Source organism: Crocodylus siamensis, chromosome 15 (assembly GCF_052110815.1).
Source record: "Crocodylus siamensis isolate JL-2025a chromosome 15, ASM5211081v1, whole genome shotgun sequence".
Taxonomy (NCBI): Eukaryota; Metazoa; Chordata; order Crocodylia; family Crocodylidae; genus Crocodylus; species Crocodylus siamensis.
This window is the reverse complement of record NC_143409.1, coordinates 25,979,139-26,001,249: the sequence shown is the minus strand read 5'-3', so window position 1 is coordinate 26,001,249 and position 22,111 is coordinate 25,979,139. Positions and strand designations below refer to the sequence as shown.

The 22,111-nt window shown below is 43.6% G+C and overlaps 1 protein-coding gene and 1 non-coding gene across 7 annotated transcripts in view; both read right to left on the bottom strand.

The window, feature by feature from the left end:
• Positions 1–22,111, bottom strand: part of TEX9 (testis expressed 9) — a 108,436-nt gene that overhangs the window by 27,597 nt on the left and 58,728 nt on the right. For 3 of the 6 annotated variants that reach the window (XM_090028359.1, XM_090028361.1, XM_090028357.1), the window contains 5 exons: positions 10,770–10,833; positions 9,758–9,834; positions 4,670–4,718; positions 3,126–3,211; positions 1,155–1,333 (listed from right to left, as the gene is read on the bottom strand). In XM_090028359.1, the coding sequence (XP_089884485.1) occupies positions 1,155–1,333; positions 3,126–3,211; positions 4,670–4,718; positions 9,758–9,834; positions 10,770–10,772 (394 nt within the window). In that variant the 5' untranslated portion in view covers positions 10,773–10,833. Of the gene's footprint in view, positions 1–1,154; positions 1,334–3,125; positions 3,212–4,669; positions 4,719–9,757; positions 9,835–10,769; positions 10,834–12,200; positions 12,306–13,642; positions 13,783–22,111 lie in introns of those variants that run through there. The other 3 variants (XM_090028360.1, XM_090028362.1, XM_090028363.1) reach the window with 3 other exon arrangements.
• LOC149852255 (U2 spliceosomal RNA) lies at positions 14,534–14,726 on the bottom strand. The gene has a single exon (XR_016439479.1). It is a non-coding gene; the product is annotated as a U2 spliceosomal RNA (small nuclear RNA).

The window sequence follows — 22,111 nt, the reverse complement described above, 5'->3', positions numbered from 1 at the left end:
CCTGTCCCTTAGGGCCCACAGAAGGGGCGGTGGGGGTGGGGGGTGGCAATGTGGCAGGAGGGTCGGCAACACCCCAGATGCGGTGGGACAGGCGGTAGCCCAAATAGGCAAAGACGCCTGTTCGGGCCACTCAGGTATCCAGCATATTTTGTTATCCAGCACCCTCCATTCCTCATGGGTGCCGGATTACAAAGCTTTTACTGTACTCAGTAAGGTTATTGTTTAACTGGTTTAAACTTGTATCAGCTATGCATGGTAACTTCTCTGTGAATACAACTTTTCTCCCTTCACATCTGCTATGAAATTTACTAATATTTACCAGAACAAAGTCATAACCTTATTGGTACAAATGCCTTGTCCCATTGCTAGATGTTGAATTAACTCCTTTAGTCTAAATGTACAAAATATGGTTCTCACATTCTCCAAAATATATTTATATTTGAGTTTGGGACACATACTTCCAGCTTGTATACTTCCAGCTTGTATCATACCACAGCCAAAAAGGCAGATGTTCATCATTCCTTTAGCTTCACTTACAAAAGGCTGCAATCCCTTCTCATGTCCTATTTCCAGGACCAACATAAAATCACCATTTGGTATATGGAAGGATCCAAAAGCTCCTCATTTCAGCACTGTGGCCAAAACATTACTTCATTTAAGCCACTTATCCAAGATCCACAGGATGGATCTGATGAAACGATGTGTCCTAAAGGCAGAAGCTGTGTAAAGCTTTAAAGCTTATCTTCTGGAAATACAAGCTTAAAACTAAATCCTCATCTTGGCCATTTATTTGCAACTCTCAGTAAAGTCAATAATGATATTTTAATTTGTAAGTTTGTCACAAAGCATCTTGCATGCCATCCTTCTAGAAAAGGATGGTGCATGGCTGAATAGTAAAGGTAAGAGAGATTTCATGCAATGGAAATGCAACCCATTTGGCCCATATTAGTTTATTTGTGACCTATATTATCCTCAAGTAAAACACAAAGGACAGAATCCCTCTTTTTCTGCCCTTCGCCTTAAAACTGGGAATAATTTAAGAATTATAGAACTTCCTCCTAAAATACTTTCAGGAATGAGATCACATTATTCAAAAATCCTATTTTAATAGTAAAGAAGCATAAAGAAAAGTACATACACAGGAGACAACCTACCCACTCCAATTTCACTTCCTACACTTGGAAGAATATCATCATCTAGATTATCAGGCAAGTTTTCTTCCTCCAATTTTCCTTCGATTTTGCTAATTGTTTTTGCAAGAGAAAAATCTGTAAAGTCCTCTAGGATTGCAACATCAGCAGCAGCTTGTAGTTCAGTGTTTCTTAATTTTTCACTAAAAATCCACAGAAAGAAATTTTTATATTTAAATTTATAATACAAAAAATCTTCAAAATATTTAAACTGTCAGTCATATCTGGAAGTGTTCATAACACTGTAAGCAGTCCTTTACTTCATTTTTTTACATTAGTACTAAAGATATAATGATGCCAAGTTTCTTCACCTCTACCAGAACTATCTTTACTGTATTCAAAATATTCAAAAACTGATAGGAAAAAAATATCCTGTACTATACTATGGAACACAGGGTGTCTTTACACGTGCTTCTGGGGAGTGAAGGGAGAGGGGTTCTTTAATTAGACAGGCTCCAAGAGCAACTCTTTAATTAAAGCACCTGCAGTGTCTCGTGTATTCAGCATCCTGCACTTCAAAATGGTGGTGGGGATGTTTTAACTAAAGCTTGTTTGACAAGTTTTAGTTAAAGCACCCCCACCACCATTTTGAAACATGAGGATGCTGAATACATGGGATGTAGAGGCTGCTGGAGCATGCTAATTAACACACTCAAGCAGCCTTGATTAACTATGTCTGCTCCAACACGCTACTTACAGTGTATCGGAGCAGCATCCTTGCATGTCTACAGGCACTCTTCATGGCTAATTCAGAGTAAAAGAAAAATAAAACCCTTTCATTCAAATTCTACATAACAACAGTATTGAACATCTGTGTTTTTAGTGACAGAAGACTGCCATGGCTATGATCATTTAGTCTTGAAAAAGAGGAGAAAGGCCCTCCTTAGGATAAATTGCAACAATAGCTGAATAAAAAGGAAAGTTAGTTTCATCTGCCTTAAATTGGTCATCATCAGGGATCCTGGTTTTCTGTTTAAAAATCCCAAATTCTGATTAAACCCCGAAATCCACATTTTTTCCACAATTATAATGAAATGCCTCCATATATATAGGTATCAGCTGAACAAAATGTTTTATTGATATATTTACATTTTTAAGCAATTTTGAAGCCTACTGTACCTCAATCATTGTAATAAAATAAATTCTAAATACCTACATAATTTGATGTTTGATTTTTTTATCATAGAAATCCCCCTGTCCTCTCAGATGCTTTGTGGTGCTGAGCAGCCCTGATATGCCAGTGCCCTGCCCCTGCCTCCCAAGCCACAACCCCCCTGCCCTGGCGGTGCCCCTCACTCCTGACCCACAGCCCCTTGGCCCTGCTGATGCCCCTCACTCCCGATCCACAGCCCTCCACCTGCACTCGTGCCCCTCACTCCCTGGTCCTGGGATTGGGCCAGAGCCAGACCACAGCTGCTACCTGCCCCCTGCTGCCTCATACTTGATTGTAAGATAAGGGGCTATTTTTCCTATGTTAAATTCCGGGGGAGGGGAGACCTTGCCTTCTAATTGGAGTAAATACAGTATCAATTTTATTCTTCCACTGCTTAAAATATCACTGTCACTCCCTTTCTAAGTTTTGTACTGTACCATTACCACCTTACATGGAGAATCAGGATAATAGACTAATTTCTTTCCTATTCTTTTAAAGCAACTGGGACAATTTTCAATTTTCTCTTCTTTCTCCCCCCCTCCCCTCCCCTTTGTGGCTCATTTTATTGTGATTGTATGAAAGCTGAATTGAAGAAAAGAGCATTACACATTGCTCTGAAAGCAGCAGGATATAGAAGGCAAACTTATCATGGTAACCTCCTTCAACAGTGAGTTCCAAAGACTATGCTCCCTTTGTACCCCTTCACTGGTTACTCTCCATCAGAGCATCACTCTAAAAGTTCATTAGCAGAGTATAGAAATCAGAATGTACAACTAACTTACCTCAAAGTTGTTCTCTTTCCCTTACTTCCAGAGTGTGATCTGTTCCGAGCTGTAGGCATGGGGCTTGATTTCTTCTTGTTTGGTTGCTAGGAAATTTTTTTTCATAAATACACTCCTGACTAATAAAAAACACTACATTTTTCTAGCACAGCTATTTTGCCATTTTCCTGTCTTTGGACTCGGGCAGTTACACAAATACTTTAAATAGTATGATTTTTTTTAAATGCATCTAAGAAGCATGAGAGAGCACGTTATTTTTCACCCAATTTGTTCATGATTTTACTGCTATTATATGTGCAAGTCTGGTATCTGACTGAGCAAATGTCTACAAGCCTAAATATACATAACTGACTTGCACAAACAATTCTATTAAAAATAAGCACATAAGGGACACAAATATTAAAAACCTGTTAACATACAGTCTGTCATTGCTAATGTACTACACCTAAATCAGTAATGTTACTTAACCTAGGCTTTTAGGTTGTATTTGTCTCATACTGTCTTTTTACTTCTAATGCATCTTTCAACTAACAGAATACACTGCTGTTGATTGAGATAATCTCTCCTTTTAAATAAAATCATCAATGAAAGTTGTACAAATCTAGTTTTTCAAGGTCCATATTTTATGATTAACTTATTTAATTTGGGGGTAAGCCCTGAAAATTAAGCTTCTCCCAAAACAACTTTCTTTATTGTGTTTTGTTTTGGTTGGGGGGTTAGTAATAGAAAAAAAAAACCACTGTGGAAACCTTAACTGAATCCCTAAAAGAAGGTAGTATAATTAGTTAAAAAGGATACTAAGTCTGTCAACCTGTTCCTAAGCTTATGTATCTGTTCCCCCTCTCATATATATTATTTTGCCCATTATTTTCTTTCAAAAGAAGACTTTAATTGAAAAATGATAATAGCATTGTCATTAATGTAACACTGAGATAAGATTAAAAAATACAGACAAAATTTCTACAAAGACAAAAGGTAAGACACCTTAGAGGCTAAGTGACTTAGAGAGACATCATCTCTCATAAGCAATAACCTACTTTGTCAGATGCTAGACACAAACATTTTTAGCATCTATCTGATAAAATAGGTTATTGCCTTCAAAAGCTCCTGCCCGTCTCAAACATTAGTAGCTAAGTTGCCATCCTGTCCTACCTTCTGCCTGACTTCAAACTAAGGTGGCTAATCACCTCTGTACAAAGGAAGAAAAATAGAAAGTTCCATATTTTAATGGTTTACAACTTAATCTGAAACTTGTGAAGTGCCTGAAACACATTAATGACTGAATACTTGAGTTGTGTAGTGGGCCTGTTTAACACAAAGGAGGTAAGTAAGTCATAGAAGTTAAATGATCGATAAAAGACCACCTTGAAAGTCTGTTTCTATTTTTGCTTTGCAACTAAGTGGTCCTCTTTCCAGATTGTTTCTCTAAATACCATATGGATATTCTCATACAACACCTAAGTACAGATAGCATTTTTGAGCCTATACTATCTGGCAATTATATTAAAAGAGAAAAATTGACAGAGACAATTCTGTAACAGTACCTTAATGTGTACAAGTGTAAGAGCTGGCTCTTCAGAAAAAAGCACATTTCTGCAGACAAAAATAAATGAAAGTAAACTGTCCTAAAAATCCTAAATGACCCATGATATTTTATTCTGGTATTGAATATATACACAGGACAAAAATAGATAACATTAAATATAATAAACTCCTGACAAACTGAATTTTTACTGAGTTCCTACTAAGAACTACATGGAATTTGGAAAATAGAGATTCACTGAAATGTGAAGCTTTTCATGGAGTATATTGATTTTAACAAAGTTTCCACTGGAAAAAGATTCTTGGACCTTTGGCATGTTTAATCCAAGCTTCATAAATTATTTATATAAATTAATTAATACCTGAACACTATAAGTGAATACTATAATAGGTCTATTCTACCAATGAGAAAAATAAGGCACCAAATGTAAGTGACCAATGAAAGACCATTTGGCAAGTCAGTGGCAAAACAAGAATAGAATCCCAAAGATCCTGACTTCTCAAATACTCATATATATGGCACTCACCTGGTATGTGAAAAACCCAGATTCAAGGTTTTGCTCTGCCATTCTCCGTTATCTCTAGTGAGTACCCTAATAACCTATTTTAGGTTGGGCCTCTTCCACTGGAGCCATTTCGTTTTTTATAGATAAAGTTTCACCTGAGAAAGGGTTTGAATCTAGTTTCCAAAAACCTGAGTGCCCTAATCACTTGGCTATGGAGTATGTCTTTCCCTGGCCCACTTAATATTTAATTATTTAGACAAAGTGGGACATCTCGGACAAGAGAAACTGAGAGTACTCTAGTAAAACAGCCAGTGGCGTGGTTGATAGGGCACTCATTTGGGCTATGGACCACATGGTTTTGTTCCCACTATGATTCTTTGTTTTTTCAAGATCAAAAACCTTTGCCAGATCTTCAAAAAAAAGGAAATCATGACCACATCTACACGTTACCCTATGGCGCACTGCAGCAATATAGTAATCATGTGGGTCTACACACGATTGGCAGCTACATTGCCATACTGGTGCGCTCTCTCAGTATAGAATACCACTATGGCAACATAGCAGTGAAATCTAACTATGTGCTGTGTGTGCATGGCACAATAACTGCCCATACTGCACAGTGCCATAGCAATGCCATAGTCATACAGCAATGTGTAGACATGCTCCATGTCTACATTACTGTGGAGACAATGTAAAATCCTTGTTAGTTTATTGAAGCTGGCTTTTTTAATAGATAATTATTGTTACAGATGAATGATCCAGAGTGAGATGTATCCATTTTCCACACAAAAAGACTTTTATCTTCTACTTGCAATTGTTTCAGATGAAGGAGGGTTATGTTTTATAACATACTTTTTATCATTAACAAAAGGTTTGGGCAAAAATTCAGCTCTGTTCTTATCCTTCTACTTCTAATCCAAACAATAATAGGTCTCTATGCACGCCCTTCTTGAATAGGAATTTCATATACATTCAAAACTACTCTTCACCAAAGGGAATTATCTGTACGGTGTGCCAGATTCTGTTAATCCAAGAAATTAAAGAACCCTTCTGAACATGGCTTTCCAATGTAAGACTATAATTTATTTTAAAAGCTCTGATCTGACTGACTTTCTAAACATGATGCCAGTATCAAATGGTCAGGGTGGGGGCAACAGGCATTCAAAAACAGATTAGCAGTTTTTGTTTTTCTATCCTGTTTTCCCTCACAACTCCCATCCTATTGGCTAGCTATAATCGTATGCAGAAGACTAAAATCCATGCCCTTCTCCAGGGCTGTTGCAAGAAATACTCCATTACACAGTGCTTGTGGAGATTAAAATACAACAATACTATTTTCTAAAAAATAAGGACATTACTTTCACCAGCATGTGAATTTCTTCTTGGGCATCCTAAACAAATATTAAACTTGCTAATCAATCTTAAAAGCACCCTTCAAATTTCCTTGTTTTACCTGCCACCCCATTCTTTAAATTTTCAGGAAATGAAAACTCTACAAATCATTCAGAAAGTAAAATTAAAGCGCATGAGCCTAAAAAAAGGTTCACAGCTTGGTTGCTAGACTGGTGTGGTCAAATCAAGATTGTAGCTGATGTTTAATGATCACATCCCTGCATGTAAACATAAGATGCGCGTGCATGAGCAAATCCTTTGTGTTCACTAATCCTATTCAAAGCCTGTAGTGTATCTGCCCATGCACGCGCACGCTCAGTCCCCACCCCTGTATGCCTGGCTATACCCTGAAAAGTGAAAGTACTATAAACAAAAGCTTATCTTGTAATCACTAGAGCTGCTTTGTTTCTATATGTAAAATATTGATAATTTAAGGAAAATCTATGCAATAAAATACTAACACGATTCTGGAAATAGCTTGAAAAAAAGAAAAATGCATGTAGGCTCATTTTAACTATTCTCCCTCACCCTATGTTCTTTCTGACTGTTCTGTCACGTTTTCTCACTCTCTTTTTTTCTGTTAGAAACTCGCATTTAAAAGAATGACCACCATCAAAACTAAAGGTCTGCATCCTCATAATGCTTTTCTAGTGCTACATCTGCCCCTCAACTTTCCTTAACTTTGAATGTGTTTCCCCCCAGCAAGAAAATCACCTTTTTTGAAAAGTAAAATTTGAGGATAAATGTATTTAAAGTAGAATGGATTATCATCCTGGGATAATAACTGTCTCCAAAGCCTAGCTTTCAGAGTATAAACATCAATGCCTAGCTTTTAAAGTATCAATAGCTTTTAAGCCTTTCACTTCTGCATGGGGTTCTCTTTCAGTTAAACATTTAATGGAGCATACACAGTGGTTGCTTTAACTGGGGAGGGGACATTAATTAGGTATGTAACAGGTATCAGCTGTGTCTTAGGTCACAGCTTCAGTATTTCCCCCCATGCCTTTTACTGATATATAGCCTTAGACAGTGCTAGGAAGCAGTAGCTATTGAAGTTGGGGAGTGTAGGAATCTAGTTCTATCTTGGTGTTGCACGCAGGCACAAGATACATGGGAGAAGCTCATTGAGGGCTTATCTACACTGCAAGCAGTCTCATCATATGTAAGGTTAGAGCAGTACTCTTTAGATGTCTTTGAAACTTGAATTTACTTGTAATTCATTTAGTAGATCTAGCTCTTAAACTTTTTATTAGGGTAGCAGTTACATGAGATTCTATACACATTCTAGCACAAAGCCCTAATCAACATTGAAAACTGAAGGTGCTAAAAAAGGTAGGATTACTGGTTTATTAATGTTTTCCTAACTCTTCCAGCTCTTAATTTTTCCTCACAAATAATCACTACCAAAGTTGTCCTGTTATGATGGTTTCTTATAGTGATGTTGCTTAACAACTACAAATATGAAACTAGTCTGAGAACTAATTAAATGAATATTTGCTCTAACTTTAGAGATCCATATGACAGGGCAGAAGATTAAAACCTGGTTTTACAATTATGAGTTACTTGAATATATCCTTCCCACCCCCTGATCAACACATGTGGCTGACAAGTGTTTTTTATTACAAACACGGCTATACTGGCAAAGTCCTTTGCTTGTTTAAGCACTGGGGTTTGCTGGTAAACATCTACTAAGTACATCCACACTGGCAGCTTCTTTCAAATCTAAAGAAAACCCTAACCTCTTCCTTCTATTCACATGCCTATGCAGATTAAAACTAAATGATCACTGAAATCATATTCTCAACCAAGTACCATGAAAAATTAATTAAAAAAATCAGAGCTCAACGTGAAGTTTGTATGACACTGAATTCAAGATCAATAGCAATATAAACTTGGATTCTAACCAGTTTGGGATTTTTTGATATACCATCTCTAATGTACCTTAAATCCAAATACTATTTCCAGTTACTCCAATAGTTTATTGGCATTTGCCTGATGGAGCAATTATATACACAGAAATGTTATTAGTAAACTCTGTACCAGCTGATTTCAATATATCAGCCAAAGGTGAATTCTAGTTTATAGTGTCAGTTTGCTATAATGCATAACATCCAAATTCCACAAGGTGATACCTAGATGTCTCTAAGTTTCTGGGTGAACATATCCAGTCCCAAATGTACCAAGGCCATGCCAGGTGCCCTCTAAATAATCCATAATAGCCAAATCTTTTTGTTAATTAAATTGACTTGGAACTGGGGTACCCAATCTGAGGCATAGATGTGTGTCATCTGCATGTGTGTGGCAGATGTGACAGTATATCAGGGAGGGAATGACCAGTACAATAACAGATATAACATGAAGCAGAAAGCAAAATAACAAACTAAGCAGAGAGCACAAGACTAGGAAGACAAAGCAAAGCAGCAGATTGGACAAGGGAAGGGGATCAGAGTGGCAATCGGGAACAGTGTGGGATAATTTGTGGCATGCCTGCCTAAAAGGTTGGCCTCCACTGGGTTAGAATATCTGCTAAATCATAACATGTTCCAAACAAACTCAGTAAATTTGAGTTGTGTTCTTACAGACACCAACCAACACTGCCTAGCAGATTATTTGTAATATTTTCAGCTTGAGCACCAAAGAAGTAACGTTATATTGCTCAGCATCAGTATGTTTACTTAGATGTCAAGTACTTTATACTCCACTATCCCTATTCTACAGAAATTCAGTAAGAAACAATGTTCTAAAATATTTGTTAACTCTGATATTCTACATAATACAAGAGCTATTGCTTTGACACCTTATCTGGAAAAGTTTTTGTTAGCTACTTTGTCCTCTTTATGGTCCATTCTCCTGCTTTCATCTAGATGAAGCAAAAAGATGATGGTTTCACTGAAAAATAAATTCACAGGATCTTCTGAAAGCCCACAGTTTTGCCCCTGTATAAGCCAAATGGATAGTTGTTGAAGAACTTGGAAGAACGACATTCTGAAACTGCTGCACTCCAGCTTACTTTGCAATATAGTGATCCAATCCTGCAAACTCTTAACCATGAGTGAATCCTGCTTCCTCAGGGGGGTCTAACAAAGTCTGTAAGATTATTTCTGCAAGTCAGGGTTTTCATAAACAGACCCGAAGACTCAATTATCAACTGCAGATAACAATCAACAATATTTAAACATATACAGCATTTACCTCAGATGGCAACTGTCTTCTTCATATGACTTGGTCTGTGTTGAAACTGGTCTAGATAGTATCTCTTGTTGATCTCTCTTTAACAGAAGAAAAAATTTCTATTAATGGAAAATAGTGTCTGTGCCCTACAAACTATAATTGGTAAAATGTAAAATAAATCACAAGTATTATAGCTTTCCACATATGAGATGTACAGAAAGAAACTACAATAGAAGATAAGTTACTTTATTTAAAGTACCAGAAGTTAAGACGAATCTTAAAATATCACTTAGAGCCTCAATTGTTTTCTTCCACACTTAAAGAGGTATATGTATATAACTTACTTTTTTCCAAGCTTTAAAATCACCTAAGAAAACTGAAAGTATCCTCCTGTCCCTATCCACATACTATAGATATTTGCACAGGAGGTGGAGCAAGTATCCTTTTTCCAGGTTATGCAACAAAAATAACAAGTTGAGTTATTTTTATCATTTAAAATACATACGTAAATTTAATTTGGACTAAACTAATAATATTGACATTCTGCTTGGTTGGCAAAATGTAGCTGTCTGCGTTTCTGCTAGAACAATACTGATGTGTTCTTTTTATGAAATAGGTAGAGGGGGTTTTTTTGTATGTACATGAGGCCATAATTAGTTTTGCCAATCTCTATTAAATTCCAATCTACTTGGTTCAGCTCCTCCTCAATGTTGATAGAAGTTTTAACTATGTTAGAAATGTTGCTTTTAAAAAAATGTTTCTCTTACTAAATGCACCTTTTCTATTTAATCTACTTGTTCTTTGTATTTCTCAATGTGGACAATGAAAATCAGTCGAGTTGGTTTTGTTTATAATTACTTTCAATAAGATATCACTGCTGCAATGGATTTAAAACATCTACCTGTATTAGTCTAAAGCTAATTTCCCCATAAGTTTGTTTTGTTTTTCTTGCAAAAGCAAAGAAAACTATTTTCTGAGATTTTTACCCTCTAGACCTAGAACCGAATTGTGCAAGAATAGTCACGTAACTTACCATTACTTCTTCAGCCTGACGTACCAAATCTGCTGTTTTTGCTTCTAATTCTGCATTCAGCTGCCTAAAATTATAAGATAATTCTATCATAAAGTTTACCTGAAGGTTTTAAAGGAAATAAATTTTCTGCAAGTCTGCAAAGAATCTACTGTATTTAAATAAAGGCTTTTAGTTATCATGTCCACAAAGGAAGAACTAAATATACTTCAGAGTATTATCTTGGACTTGATTAGCAATCTCTAAGAATTGTATTGCAAAAACAATAGTAATACAAACCTTAGACACTGAACAATAAGATTTAGGGCAGGGGTGGCAAAAGTATGGGCTATGAACTAGATGTGGCCCACAGAGCCTGTCATTCAGCCCCCATTGTACCCCTGGGTCTGAGCTGACCCATGCACTACATACAGTGTATGTCAGACCAGCCCTGCACAAGAGGCCTGGGACACACGCTCCATGCAATGCCTGCTCAGTCAGTTTGGGTTCTGCGCCATATATAGCACTCCCCCAGGCTGGTCTGGGACTGCTATATATGGTGCTTACTCCAACCAGTCCAGTATCTGTACTGTAGGCTCTGCATACTGGGCAAGTCCCAGACATTGGCATGAAGTATGCATCCCAAACCAGCTCAGGGGACACCATATGTAGTGTAGATCCTGGAGCGGCTGGGGCAGGTACCCCATGTGCTGAACCAGCATGCAGCAGGGAGGGGAATCTACGGGCTGATCCAGCCTGTGGACTAACACTGTGCCACTCGTCTGGCCAGTGGGGCCAAATGATTTTAACACCTGTTATAAACCTGTAAGGAAAGAGAGCCCTTCAGTGAGAGCCTTGCTTCATTGAATTAGATTGGAGACTTCAAAAAGACTAGGTCTAAGCCTTTAAAGACTTGGATTGGCACACAAAGGGGGGGGGGAATAAAACCAATAAAGTAGAAGGAAATAGGAACCCTATTTACCTTAAAAGGGGTTTACTTTGGATGCACTTTCTGAATAATAAAGCTAATACAGAAACTAGCATTTAGTTAAACTCCTAACCTGTGTACCCAGTTCTTTGTGTTCAATACCACAGAGAAATAGTACTGCATTTATAACATCAGTCTATTTAACACATAGCTAGGTATGCTGTCATTCCCTTCCACCTGAAAGACACTTTCTTCCAACCTTCTTTAAAAAACACAAAAACTGAGTCTTTATCTTGGTGTCCTGCTCTTCCTAAATAAGATGTGATGAAAGATTTCATTCTGTCAAGCTACTTGGTGGGGGGGGGGTCTTTTAAAATAAGAATAATGGTTAATTTCAACACTAGAAAATGCTATTTAAGTGGCAGCTCAAGGTTAAAAATTTAAATAAAGTCAGGTTTTAGAGCAAGTATGTATGTAGACATTTCCAGAAACACAACTGAATTATATTAATAACAGCCTTGAAATACCTGAAAAGTGACTATATAAAGAAGATGGAGATAAGACTGTTCTCCATAGCTCCATGGAACAGGACTAGAAGCAAAGGCTCCCAATTACAGCAGTGGAAATTTAGGCTGCAAATTAGAAAAAAAAAAACTTTCTAACTATGAGGGTGGTTAAGCATTGGAACAAACTACCTGGAGAGGTTATGGAATCACCACCCCTGGAAACTGACAAGAGTAGGTTAGGGAGAAACTTGGCTGAGAGATTTCTGCTGGGATGATCCTGCCTTGCGCAGGACTAGATGGCCTTCTGGGGTGTCTTTCTGCCTTACTTCCCTATGATCATAGCATACCATGAGTGTTAACTGTACAATCCATGGAGCTGCTACGTCCAGCTCGCAGCGTTCATGGTGGCCAGGGAATTTGGAAGCCGGGCTAGCCAGGGGCACCACAGAATCTACCCTCCCATCAGACATGACTGTTGGCAGCAGCAGGCGCAAGTGAGGACTGTGCCCATGCAGCCCTGCTCACCTTGCAGCTGTTTAGCCCTATCATTATTTGTCTTATCACCGCCACAGCAAGTGGCTTGGCCCACGGTCACTGTTTGCCCTGCTGCCTCTGCCAGAGCTACTGCTTCTGCTATTTCCTTCATAGATCTGACTGGCAAGGAGCCACAGTCCAAATCCAGCCTGGCGCACAAGGTGAGTTTGTCGGTTACAAACAGGGCTTTATTTATTTCTGTCACTTGTCAACATTTCCTTCCTATTTTTATTTATAATCTCCAGGCTTAGGTAGAGCTGTTAGCTGGGTTGGGAAATGAAACAAGTGGTTCCTCAGTGGAAAAAAAAAAAATAGCGAGTAATATTGTAGCTGAAATCCATACCACAGGGCATACACACATGGGCCAAACTGTGGGAAGCACTGTTTGTGCTTCTGCGTGAGTTACAACTTTCACATTCCTTTAATGTGGCCTATTTTTATGTAATATAGAGTCCTTTAATTAGCACCTCTAGCAAATATGGAGAGAAGAGTTAGCTGGGATAGGAGGTTTATTGAAGACTGATGCAGTTTGCTACGGTTACTCAGCCTAATAGTAACTGGACGACGACAATACACTCAAAGCTACGAGCCACTGCCCTTTTCTTAACAGTTGCAAGAACATTGAAGGCATATCACTGGCAGCTCGGGTTTTCCTGCCGGGAGCTAATGCTGACGCTCTGGTGGAAAACAGAGGCCCCGACCTGATTCCCTGCAAGTGAGGCCTGAACACAGCCTGCTGCTAGTGCCTCGCGCGGGCAGAGCGGTCACAGCAAGCCGGGGCCGGAGGGACTGCCCCAGGGCTGCTCCCCGGTGCCAGGCGGCGAGGAGCCGAGCGGGCGCCCGCTGAGGGGAGCTGGGGGATGGGCTCGGCGGCGGCCCCTGCTAAGAGCCATGTCGCTGCTCCACCGCCCCGGGGGGCCCGCGCTTACTTGTACCGCTCCTCCCGGGCCAGCAGGGCCCCGCGCACCGCGCTTCTCGGGCCGCACTGGGATTCCCGCGCCGGCAGCGCCGCGGCCTCCCCAGGACTGCAGCGGCCGGACGCGGCCTCTCCTCGCCCATGGCAGCCGCGCCGCGCCGCCATTTTGTTCCCGCAGCCGCCGGGCCGCGGCGTGGCTGCTCTCCCTGGCAACGGGCCGGCCCGGCGGGGGCCGGTGTCGCTCTGCCCTGGCCGGGCCGGGGGAGGCCCTGGGGGCGCGGTGCCGTCTGCCCCGCCTGAAGGACGCGTGGGGAGACCAGGGGGAGGCGCGGGAAGCAGGTGCCACTGCCCCGGCCGTGCCTGAGACACCTGCTGTAGCCACGGGGAGAAGAGCGACGTGCCCCTGTGTCTTCTCTACTGGCTTCTCCTATCTCCAGCCCCCCTTGCTCTATGTGATACCAATTTATGCTGTTTATACTTTTTGTCACAGCAGAGCTAGCTCCACCTTGTTTTCTGCTCTTCTCTGTCATCCTCCCCTGCCTGCCTTTTCTGCTCTTTCTCTCCTGTCCCCCCCCCCCTTCTCCTTTCCTTTTGTTTTTGAATCTCATGGTTGTTTTCCTCCCCATCACGCCCAGGGAGCTGTTTCGCCTTCAAAATCACCCACTTATTCATTCTTTCATTCATTCCTCTTTTCAGATACCATTCATTCTCCCACTCACCTGCCCATTCATTCAGTCTCCCTTTCACATGCTGTTAATTGATTCTGTCCCCCTCTCTCACATTCATTGATGCTCTTTCACTGAATGCATATATTTCATTAAATGTACTTAGGGATGTGGCCTGCACTACAATACTACTGCTGGTACAATTCAGTTCTGCCAAAAACTTTTTTTTTTTTTCCCCGTTTTTTTGCACCGGTCCTGGAAGCACTGGAATACCAGGTCAATGCATGGAGTGGATGAAGCACGCTCCGGTTCCACCACCCAATACCAAAAAGAATCTGCTCAATATAGACCTCCTATGGAGGACATATCAGAGACAATTATCCTGGGGAGCTCGCCTACGTGGTCACGCTGCTTCCCCTGCCAGGAAAAACTGCCCCGGTAGCAGCAAAATCCCTTTTTTCTTTTCGAAGAGCAACACCAGAGAGACAGAAGACTTCTGCCACTAGAGGGAAGCTACTACAAGCCACATGTTACGTAAGCACGTGCCCCCCCTGAGATTGGCTGCCGCCAGCTTCTGGCAGTCCCTGCTCACCACTGCCAGCTTCACGAATGGCGGCTGCAGGCGCTCACCATTGACAACGTTGTGGCCACCTGCGGGCGGTTCATGTTCGGCCTGCCCTTGCTACCAAGGTCACTGTGGCTGCCTGCAGGCAGTACCCGCTCACCACTGCCATACCGCTGCTGCCAACGCTGCACCTGTGGATGGTCGCCATGCCCCCCCAGCCTCAGGAGGCACGCGTTATTCATGCACATGTAGCTACACCTCTCTTCTGTAGTGGAGTTGCAGAGGTATATATATGTGTTGGCAGTTCCTCTGTGGCAGTTAGAGTTGCAACGTAGACAGTCCCCTAATATTTTGTACACTCTTCTATACAGTGGTGAGGAAGATCCAGAAAAAGAAGAGACTGGGGAAGACATGGAACTGGAGACAGGGGTAGGTAGCAGAAAAGTTGCCAAATATGCAGATCTTGGGGGTCAAGTTGTCAACCAAGTCAATGCCTAAGGAATAAATAGAGGGGGTGATGGGGGGCAATATGTGAATGAGGATGGGTTAAAGTTTTGCAAGTCATAGAAAAATGATTTGGCAGAGGATGGTGCAGAGGGAAAATTAAGTAAGGAGTCCTCAGAGTGAAAATGCCTGAGGAAGGTAGTAAATAGGTACTACTAGAGTATGGGGTTTGCAGATGAGAAGAGGTGTAGATACACATGCATGAACGACGCTTGCCTCCTGAGGCTGGAGGGGACACAGCGACCACCCACAGGCAGCAGTGGCAGTGTTGGTAGCAAGGGCATGGTGGCAGTGAGCAGGTACTTTCTACAGGCAGCCATAGTGACCTCAGTGGCAAGGGTGGGCTTTTATCTCCACTCACAAACTATACAACTTTACTTTTGTCCAGATATAAATAATTGTTGCCTTGTACCATGATGAAGGCAAATTGATGATATTATTATCTCTGTCAATACAGTGAGTTTTCAAGATTTAAGATGCCCACAACTTTAGGCGCACATTTACTTAATCGCTTATATAATCTATTGATCTAAAAACAATACATCCTGAAAGATGCATAGAGAGAAAAAAAAGCAAGAACTGAGGCTGCTAGTACTATATAAGCAGAATTATGGTCTTGATTATTTTAAATTGAGCCTTTTTGTACTCCTAGGGCGCATCCACGCATATAGGCATATGCACTTGCAGCAGCTCAGATAGGAGCAGCACAAATTTATGGTGGGGATTTTTGCCTCAGTGCACACACATGGACATGCACTTTGGTGTGGGACAAGTTGTACCACCTGGGGCAAAATGACCCTGCCCAGCTCCTCTCAGATCTGCAGCCAGGGGCAGCTAGAGCCTGGGGCCAACACGGGTGCTGGCCCCAGCAATATAAAAACCTGCTGTGGTGAGCAGCTCAGGGCTACTTGCCCTCAAGAGCTTCTGAGGCCCAGCTACTTCGTATCTGGGGACACTATCGGTTGTGCCAGCTGGACTGCTAAAGCAGCCCTGACCTGGAGTGGCCCCTGACCCTCTACCCATTGCAGCAGTCTGGCAGTGGGAGCTGCTGCCTGGCTGTGACCTGTTGCCACCTGCGACAGCATCCACCCGCTTGGACTTGTGGCCCCATGGCTGCACGCCTGCCAGACCCAGATGGGGTGCTCCCACTCTGCCATCTGGGCAGTTATCGCCCAGAAAATGTGCTCCTTGTGGTGGCTCACTTTGAACTGTCAAAGCATGTCCTCCTCTTGGCTCCAAATGTTAAAGAGGTTTGCCACCTTGTCTGCCTTCCAGCTGGCTCCCTAGTGCTGGCCTTGGGCAGACTCCTCTGCCTGGGTCTCACCACTCGTCTCACCAGCAGAGATCCTGGCGTTCCCTGTTTAGAAATTGCAAATTCTTTTATAAGAAACCCAAATTCTCTCATTAAAATACCAAAATTTGTGTTCTTTTGCTACTAAAATGAAATGCCACTATATATAGAGATCAGTTGGGCAATGTTTTATTGATATATTTACAAGTTTAAAGCAATTTGAAAGCCTGCCAGTGGTTCTATCATCATAATAAAATGGATTCTAAATATCTACCCTTTGGCATTTACTTTAGGTTTTTTTGCTATGGAAAAATCAGAGCTGCCCCTACCCCCTTCGCTCACCAGCATGTGCAGCACTCAGCAGCAATGATATGCCAATACCCTGTCCTACCCTTGCCCCTCACAATCATCCCACAGCCCCCCCTCCCCACCCCAGTCCCCTCACTCCCGATCCGCAGCCCCTGCCTGCCTCCACTAGCTCCCTCCCAGCTGCAGCTGTCCCACCCGCTGCTTTGTGGCTCTGAGCAGTGCCAGCCCTTGCTGTTCTGGTCCCTGCCCCATGCTGTCCCTGGGAAGCCCTTGACTTGGGATCAGAGACTGGGACCTTTCCTCCCAGGCTGGCCTCCTGCATAGGCTGCTCTAGGGGGCTCTAAGTCTGGCTCTGGTGGCTTCTCCTCCCTGGAGTGCTCCCCCCAGCTCGCCTCCCCCTGCCAGCCCATCATATCCCCCAAGTGGATCCTGGGACTGGGAGCCCCCAGCCTGGGGCCTCATGTTCCAGCACTGGTGTGGGCACAAGGGAGGACTGCAGTGTGGCAGTTGCCCCTGCAGCTGCAGCTCCTGCCAGCAGGTCCCATCCCATGCCATACAGCTGGCTGGGAAGGCAGGGTGTGAGGTTTGTCGGGGGGGGGGCGTGGAGTTTGGGGGGAAGGGGTATGGAGGAGTTGGGTGGGTTTGTGGGGGTGAGGTATGTGGGGGTATGGGATTTGTGGCTGGGTTTGTGGGTGGATTCTGAGGGGGTTTGGGTGTGGGGAAACTGGGGGGGGGGCTGTGTGGAGGGGGTTGCTCAGGATGGGTTGGTCCCCCACCCCCCCAAAAGGTGAACCCCCCTGCATGGCTTACTAACAACCCCCCCCACAGGTCAAACATGGCTACCTCCATGGCACACATGCCCCCCCCCCCCCACAGAGCACATGCCTGCCCCCACAGCCCTGCCCCTGCCCCCCTCCCACAGCAGTAGCAGCAGCAGCAGCCATCAGAGTACTCAGGGCCTTCCTGGCACCGCCCCCCATGGTGCAGGACAATGCAGCTTGGCCCCAGCCACCTGGCACCCAGCACTACCTGTGCCACATTGCGTGGGCCCAGCCTGCCCAGCCCAGCCTGGTGCAGGGCTGTGCACCTTCAGGCAGCTCTAGGCCTCTTGGGCTGTCACCCAGGGCCTGGCATCACTTGCAGGGACCATATGTTATTCTGGGCTGGGTCCTGCTTCCATGGAACTGTCCTGGCTCAACAGCACAAGGGGCCTGTAGAGGCAGGACCTGGCCCACCACAATACAGTCCCTGCAAGTGGCGCTGGGCCCCAGGTGACAGCCTGAACAGCCTAGAGCTGCCTGAAGGCGCACGGCCCTGTGCAATGTGCCACAGGCAGTGCCAGGTGCTAGGTGGCCAGAACCGAGCCATGCTGCCCCACGCCCGGTGGGGGGGGCAGTGTTAGGAGGGCCCTCAGTGCCCTGATGGCCACTGCCACTGTGGAGGGGAAGTGCACCATGCAGGGGGCAGGCAGGGGATCCACCCCTCCCAAGCAGCCCCTGCTTCCCTCCCACAGTCCCCCACACCCACTCAGCCCCTGTTCCAGGCCCCCCCCAGTCCCTACTTACCTTAGACAGAGCCCACTGCTTTTTCTCTGCACAGGGAGGCAGCATGCCGCATCACTGGGGCAAGCAGCAGCCATAGAGACACTCTGGCCAGCTACCAGACCATCTCTTTGGAGAACCTTGGCCTCCAGTTGCCATTTTTTTGTTCCCAGCATGCCTCTTGTGGTGTCTCAAAGTGCTTTGAGATGCCGCAAGAGGCATGTGTGTGTTTGCCTGGATCTGCCCTTTAAGGCTTCCCCCCCCGCCCCCAAACTGTCATTCAGTTCATTGTGTATATATAAACTATAATTATTGAGTTTGTATAAGGCTTTAATGGAGGGCTTTATGCAATAGATATTGGGGCCATAATGACTTACTTGACATTAAGTATATGAGCAAAGCAGACTTAATGAAGTGCACATGTGGAGACTCTTCAAAAGTGTATAGATCCATTTAAGAACAAAAAAATGGTTTGGAGGAGAGGCAAGTTTGCAGATTAGATATGTCAAATCATGGGACAAAATTAAAATGAAATATAGATCAGGTTCAAATGAGATTAGCAAAAGGCACAGAAGTAGTTGAGTAATCAACATGAAAACTGAAGTTGCCTAGCACTGCAGTTGGGTACTGAGGTGAAAGGAAGAGAAAAAAAGCCTGTCTTTGAAAGTGATGAAGTAAAAGGGTAAGCCAGGAAGTCAATAGGTTATAGTCACTTGAGAAAGAAGGAACAGAACAGAAATTATGTCTTTCAAACAAGGAGAAAAACTCCAGACAACCAATTAAGCTTTTTTGCTAGGAGAATGAGTAAGGGAGAAGATAGTGATAGAAACTACGTAACTGAATAGAGAAAGACAAGTTTTAATAAGAGTCAATGGGAGATTAAATGGTCACGTTGAAGAAGTGTTTTCAGAGATGCAATAGAAATTCCAAGAGGATCAGATGCAAGTGGGAATCCAGGAAAACAAGATTAGAGCGCTAAGAAAAAGCATGTTCTTAACTAAAAGCCATGAGTTGTTCCCCCCCGCCCAAGAAAATAAACATATTTTTTATTGAAATATTGTTATAGTATTAAAATGTAATTTAAAATTATTTGGAAGGTCTAGAGAGGTCTTGATAAAAAAGAAAGCTAGGCTGCAATATTTCATTTAATCTATTAAAGCACTAAGGCAACAAAGTCAGTATAGGTTTGCCTTGATTTATGTGGAAGATGCATTCCCAGGGAAGTGCACATAAATTTGCATAGAGTAAACACAGTTTACAATGAAACAGATAGGGATGCATTCCCAGGTCAGGGAGGGAAGGAGTGAGGCTGGAGCTAGGGAAGGAGCAGGGAGAGGGGTGTGGTGCAGCCCAGTGGCTGCAAGCAAGCAGCATCTGCCATTCCCAGGGCTGCAGCAGGGGCAGCATTGGGCTCTTTGTGAGGCTCAGGGTGAGCAGCAGCCCCCCACACCCCACCACAAGCACCAAGAAGAGCCTGGTGCTGCCACTGACCCGAGCCAGCAGCAGCTGCTGTCCCCATCCTTCTCTCGTCCCACTGCAGGTGTCTGCCTGCCCCTGCTGCAGCCCTGGGTATAGCAGATGCTGCCTGCCTGCAGCTGCTGGGCTGCACCATGCCTCAAACCTCCCAGTGCTCCACTTCCCCAGGGGCAACATGCCCTGAACCCCGCAGCACAGTAGACCCCATCAGCTGCAAGCAGGCAGTGTCCACTACTACCAGTGCTGCAGCAGGATGAGAGCAGGCTGGGGATGGCAGCTGCTGCAGGCTCAGGCCAGCAGCACCACCAGGCTCTTCAGGTGGCTGCTGGGCTGAGCTTTGCCCCAACTCCTACAGGGCTCTGCTTTCTGCACCGAACCCCACAGTGCAGCAGCGCCCAGCAGCTACAAGTAGGCGGCATCCGCTGCTCCCAGGGCTATAGCAGGGGCAGGCAGCCTCCTGTAGCCAGATGAGAGCAGGCTGGGGCCAGCAGCCACTGCAGACTCAGGTCAGCAGCTATACCAGGCTCTTCCTGGCTCTCAGGGTGGGGTGAATGGGACTGCTGACTTTACAGAGGCTGCTGGCCACAGCCTGCTTTTGTCTGGCTGCAGGCAGTTGCCCAGCCTTGCTGCAGTCCTGGGAGCAGTGGATACTGCTTGCTTGCGGCCGCTAGGCTGCACCACACCAGAGGGTTCAGGGCACGGTGCCCTAGGAGAAGCAGAGCCCCTAGGGGCTTTGGGCACAGCACAGCCCAGCCCAGCCCAGCCCAGCCCAGCTCAGCGCTTACATCAGCTCTTCCCTTTCCTGCAGAGCAGCTGCAGCAGGGACAGGTAGCTGTCTAGACCCAGACAAGAGCAGGCTACAGCTGAGGGCTGCTGCTGTAGACTCAGGCCAGTGGTGACACCAGGCTCTTCAGGGGCGGGTGAGTGGGGGCCAGCCCCATGGCTCTTTCCCCTCCCCTCACTCCCTTCACTCATGGCTCTTTCCCCTCCCCTCACAAACTCAAACTTACCTGCTTGGGGAATGGCGGAGTGTGCCTATACCAATCACAAGAATCGCATATATGTTAATTTACCTCGCATATAACGAATTTCAGGTACAAAAGGGTCATCGCATAAGACTGAATTTGCATAAATCTCACCCGCATAAATCAAGAGAAACCTGTAATTTAGATTAGACAGATTACTGGTAGACCCATTAGGGCTCTTGATAGTGTTAGAAATATTATTAAAAATGCATTATCAATAGCAGATTTAGAAAGAAAAAAAAAGAACACAGCTGCTACCCATCCTTGTCTCCTTAATGGGAGAGGGAAGGGGGGGGTTGGAAATTGAAGGGAAAAACCACCAAAAGCCCTTTGTACTAAAGGTATCACTCCCTCTCTGTCCTGCAAATTTACTATCTCTTTGTCACACTAAATCACACTTTCTTTCATGACCCCACATTCCTAAGGCTAAGATAAGAGCAAATGCCATTTTTTGCCTTCAGGATGAACCTTGAGTAACCTTGAGTCCCATCCACGCACGCGTGATAACCTAATGCATATTAAGCCTACCCGCCCCGCATACTTAAGTAGTTAATTGTAATGCACATGGGACGTATGAAGCGACATGTTTACATATATGTTTGTATGAACCGGAAATGAGTTGTAAAAATTCCTCCTTCTGCACACGTGGTCAGGAGAGAGGGGATAAAAGCCTGCTAATGATTATGCTCGGGGGCAGAGGGATTTGATCTTTTGTCTTCTCCCTCTGACCCTATTTGCAAATATATACCTTTTGTATTGCTAATAAAGTGTGTCTGAAGCTGAAAGTTTTTTCCACCTCCCGAGAAACGAACCATGATTTTTTAATTCAACAATAGCATTTGATTCATTGTTAATGAGCAAAAAGAGTAACATGATTCATTTGATTTTAAATCATTAAAAACATTTTCTTTTTTATTTTATTTTTTTGTAAAGCTCTCTGGGGAGAATAATCAAGTATAGAACTACAGATTCTGTGCCCTTCATAAATGCTAGCAAATTTTAGTAAGGTCCACAATATTATTCATTTTATAAGATTTTTTTCAGTAGAAAGGTATTTTAACATCTTTTGACAGGTTTAGAATTTAGCTACCTGATGCTTTTAAGTA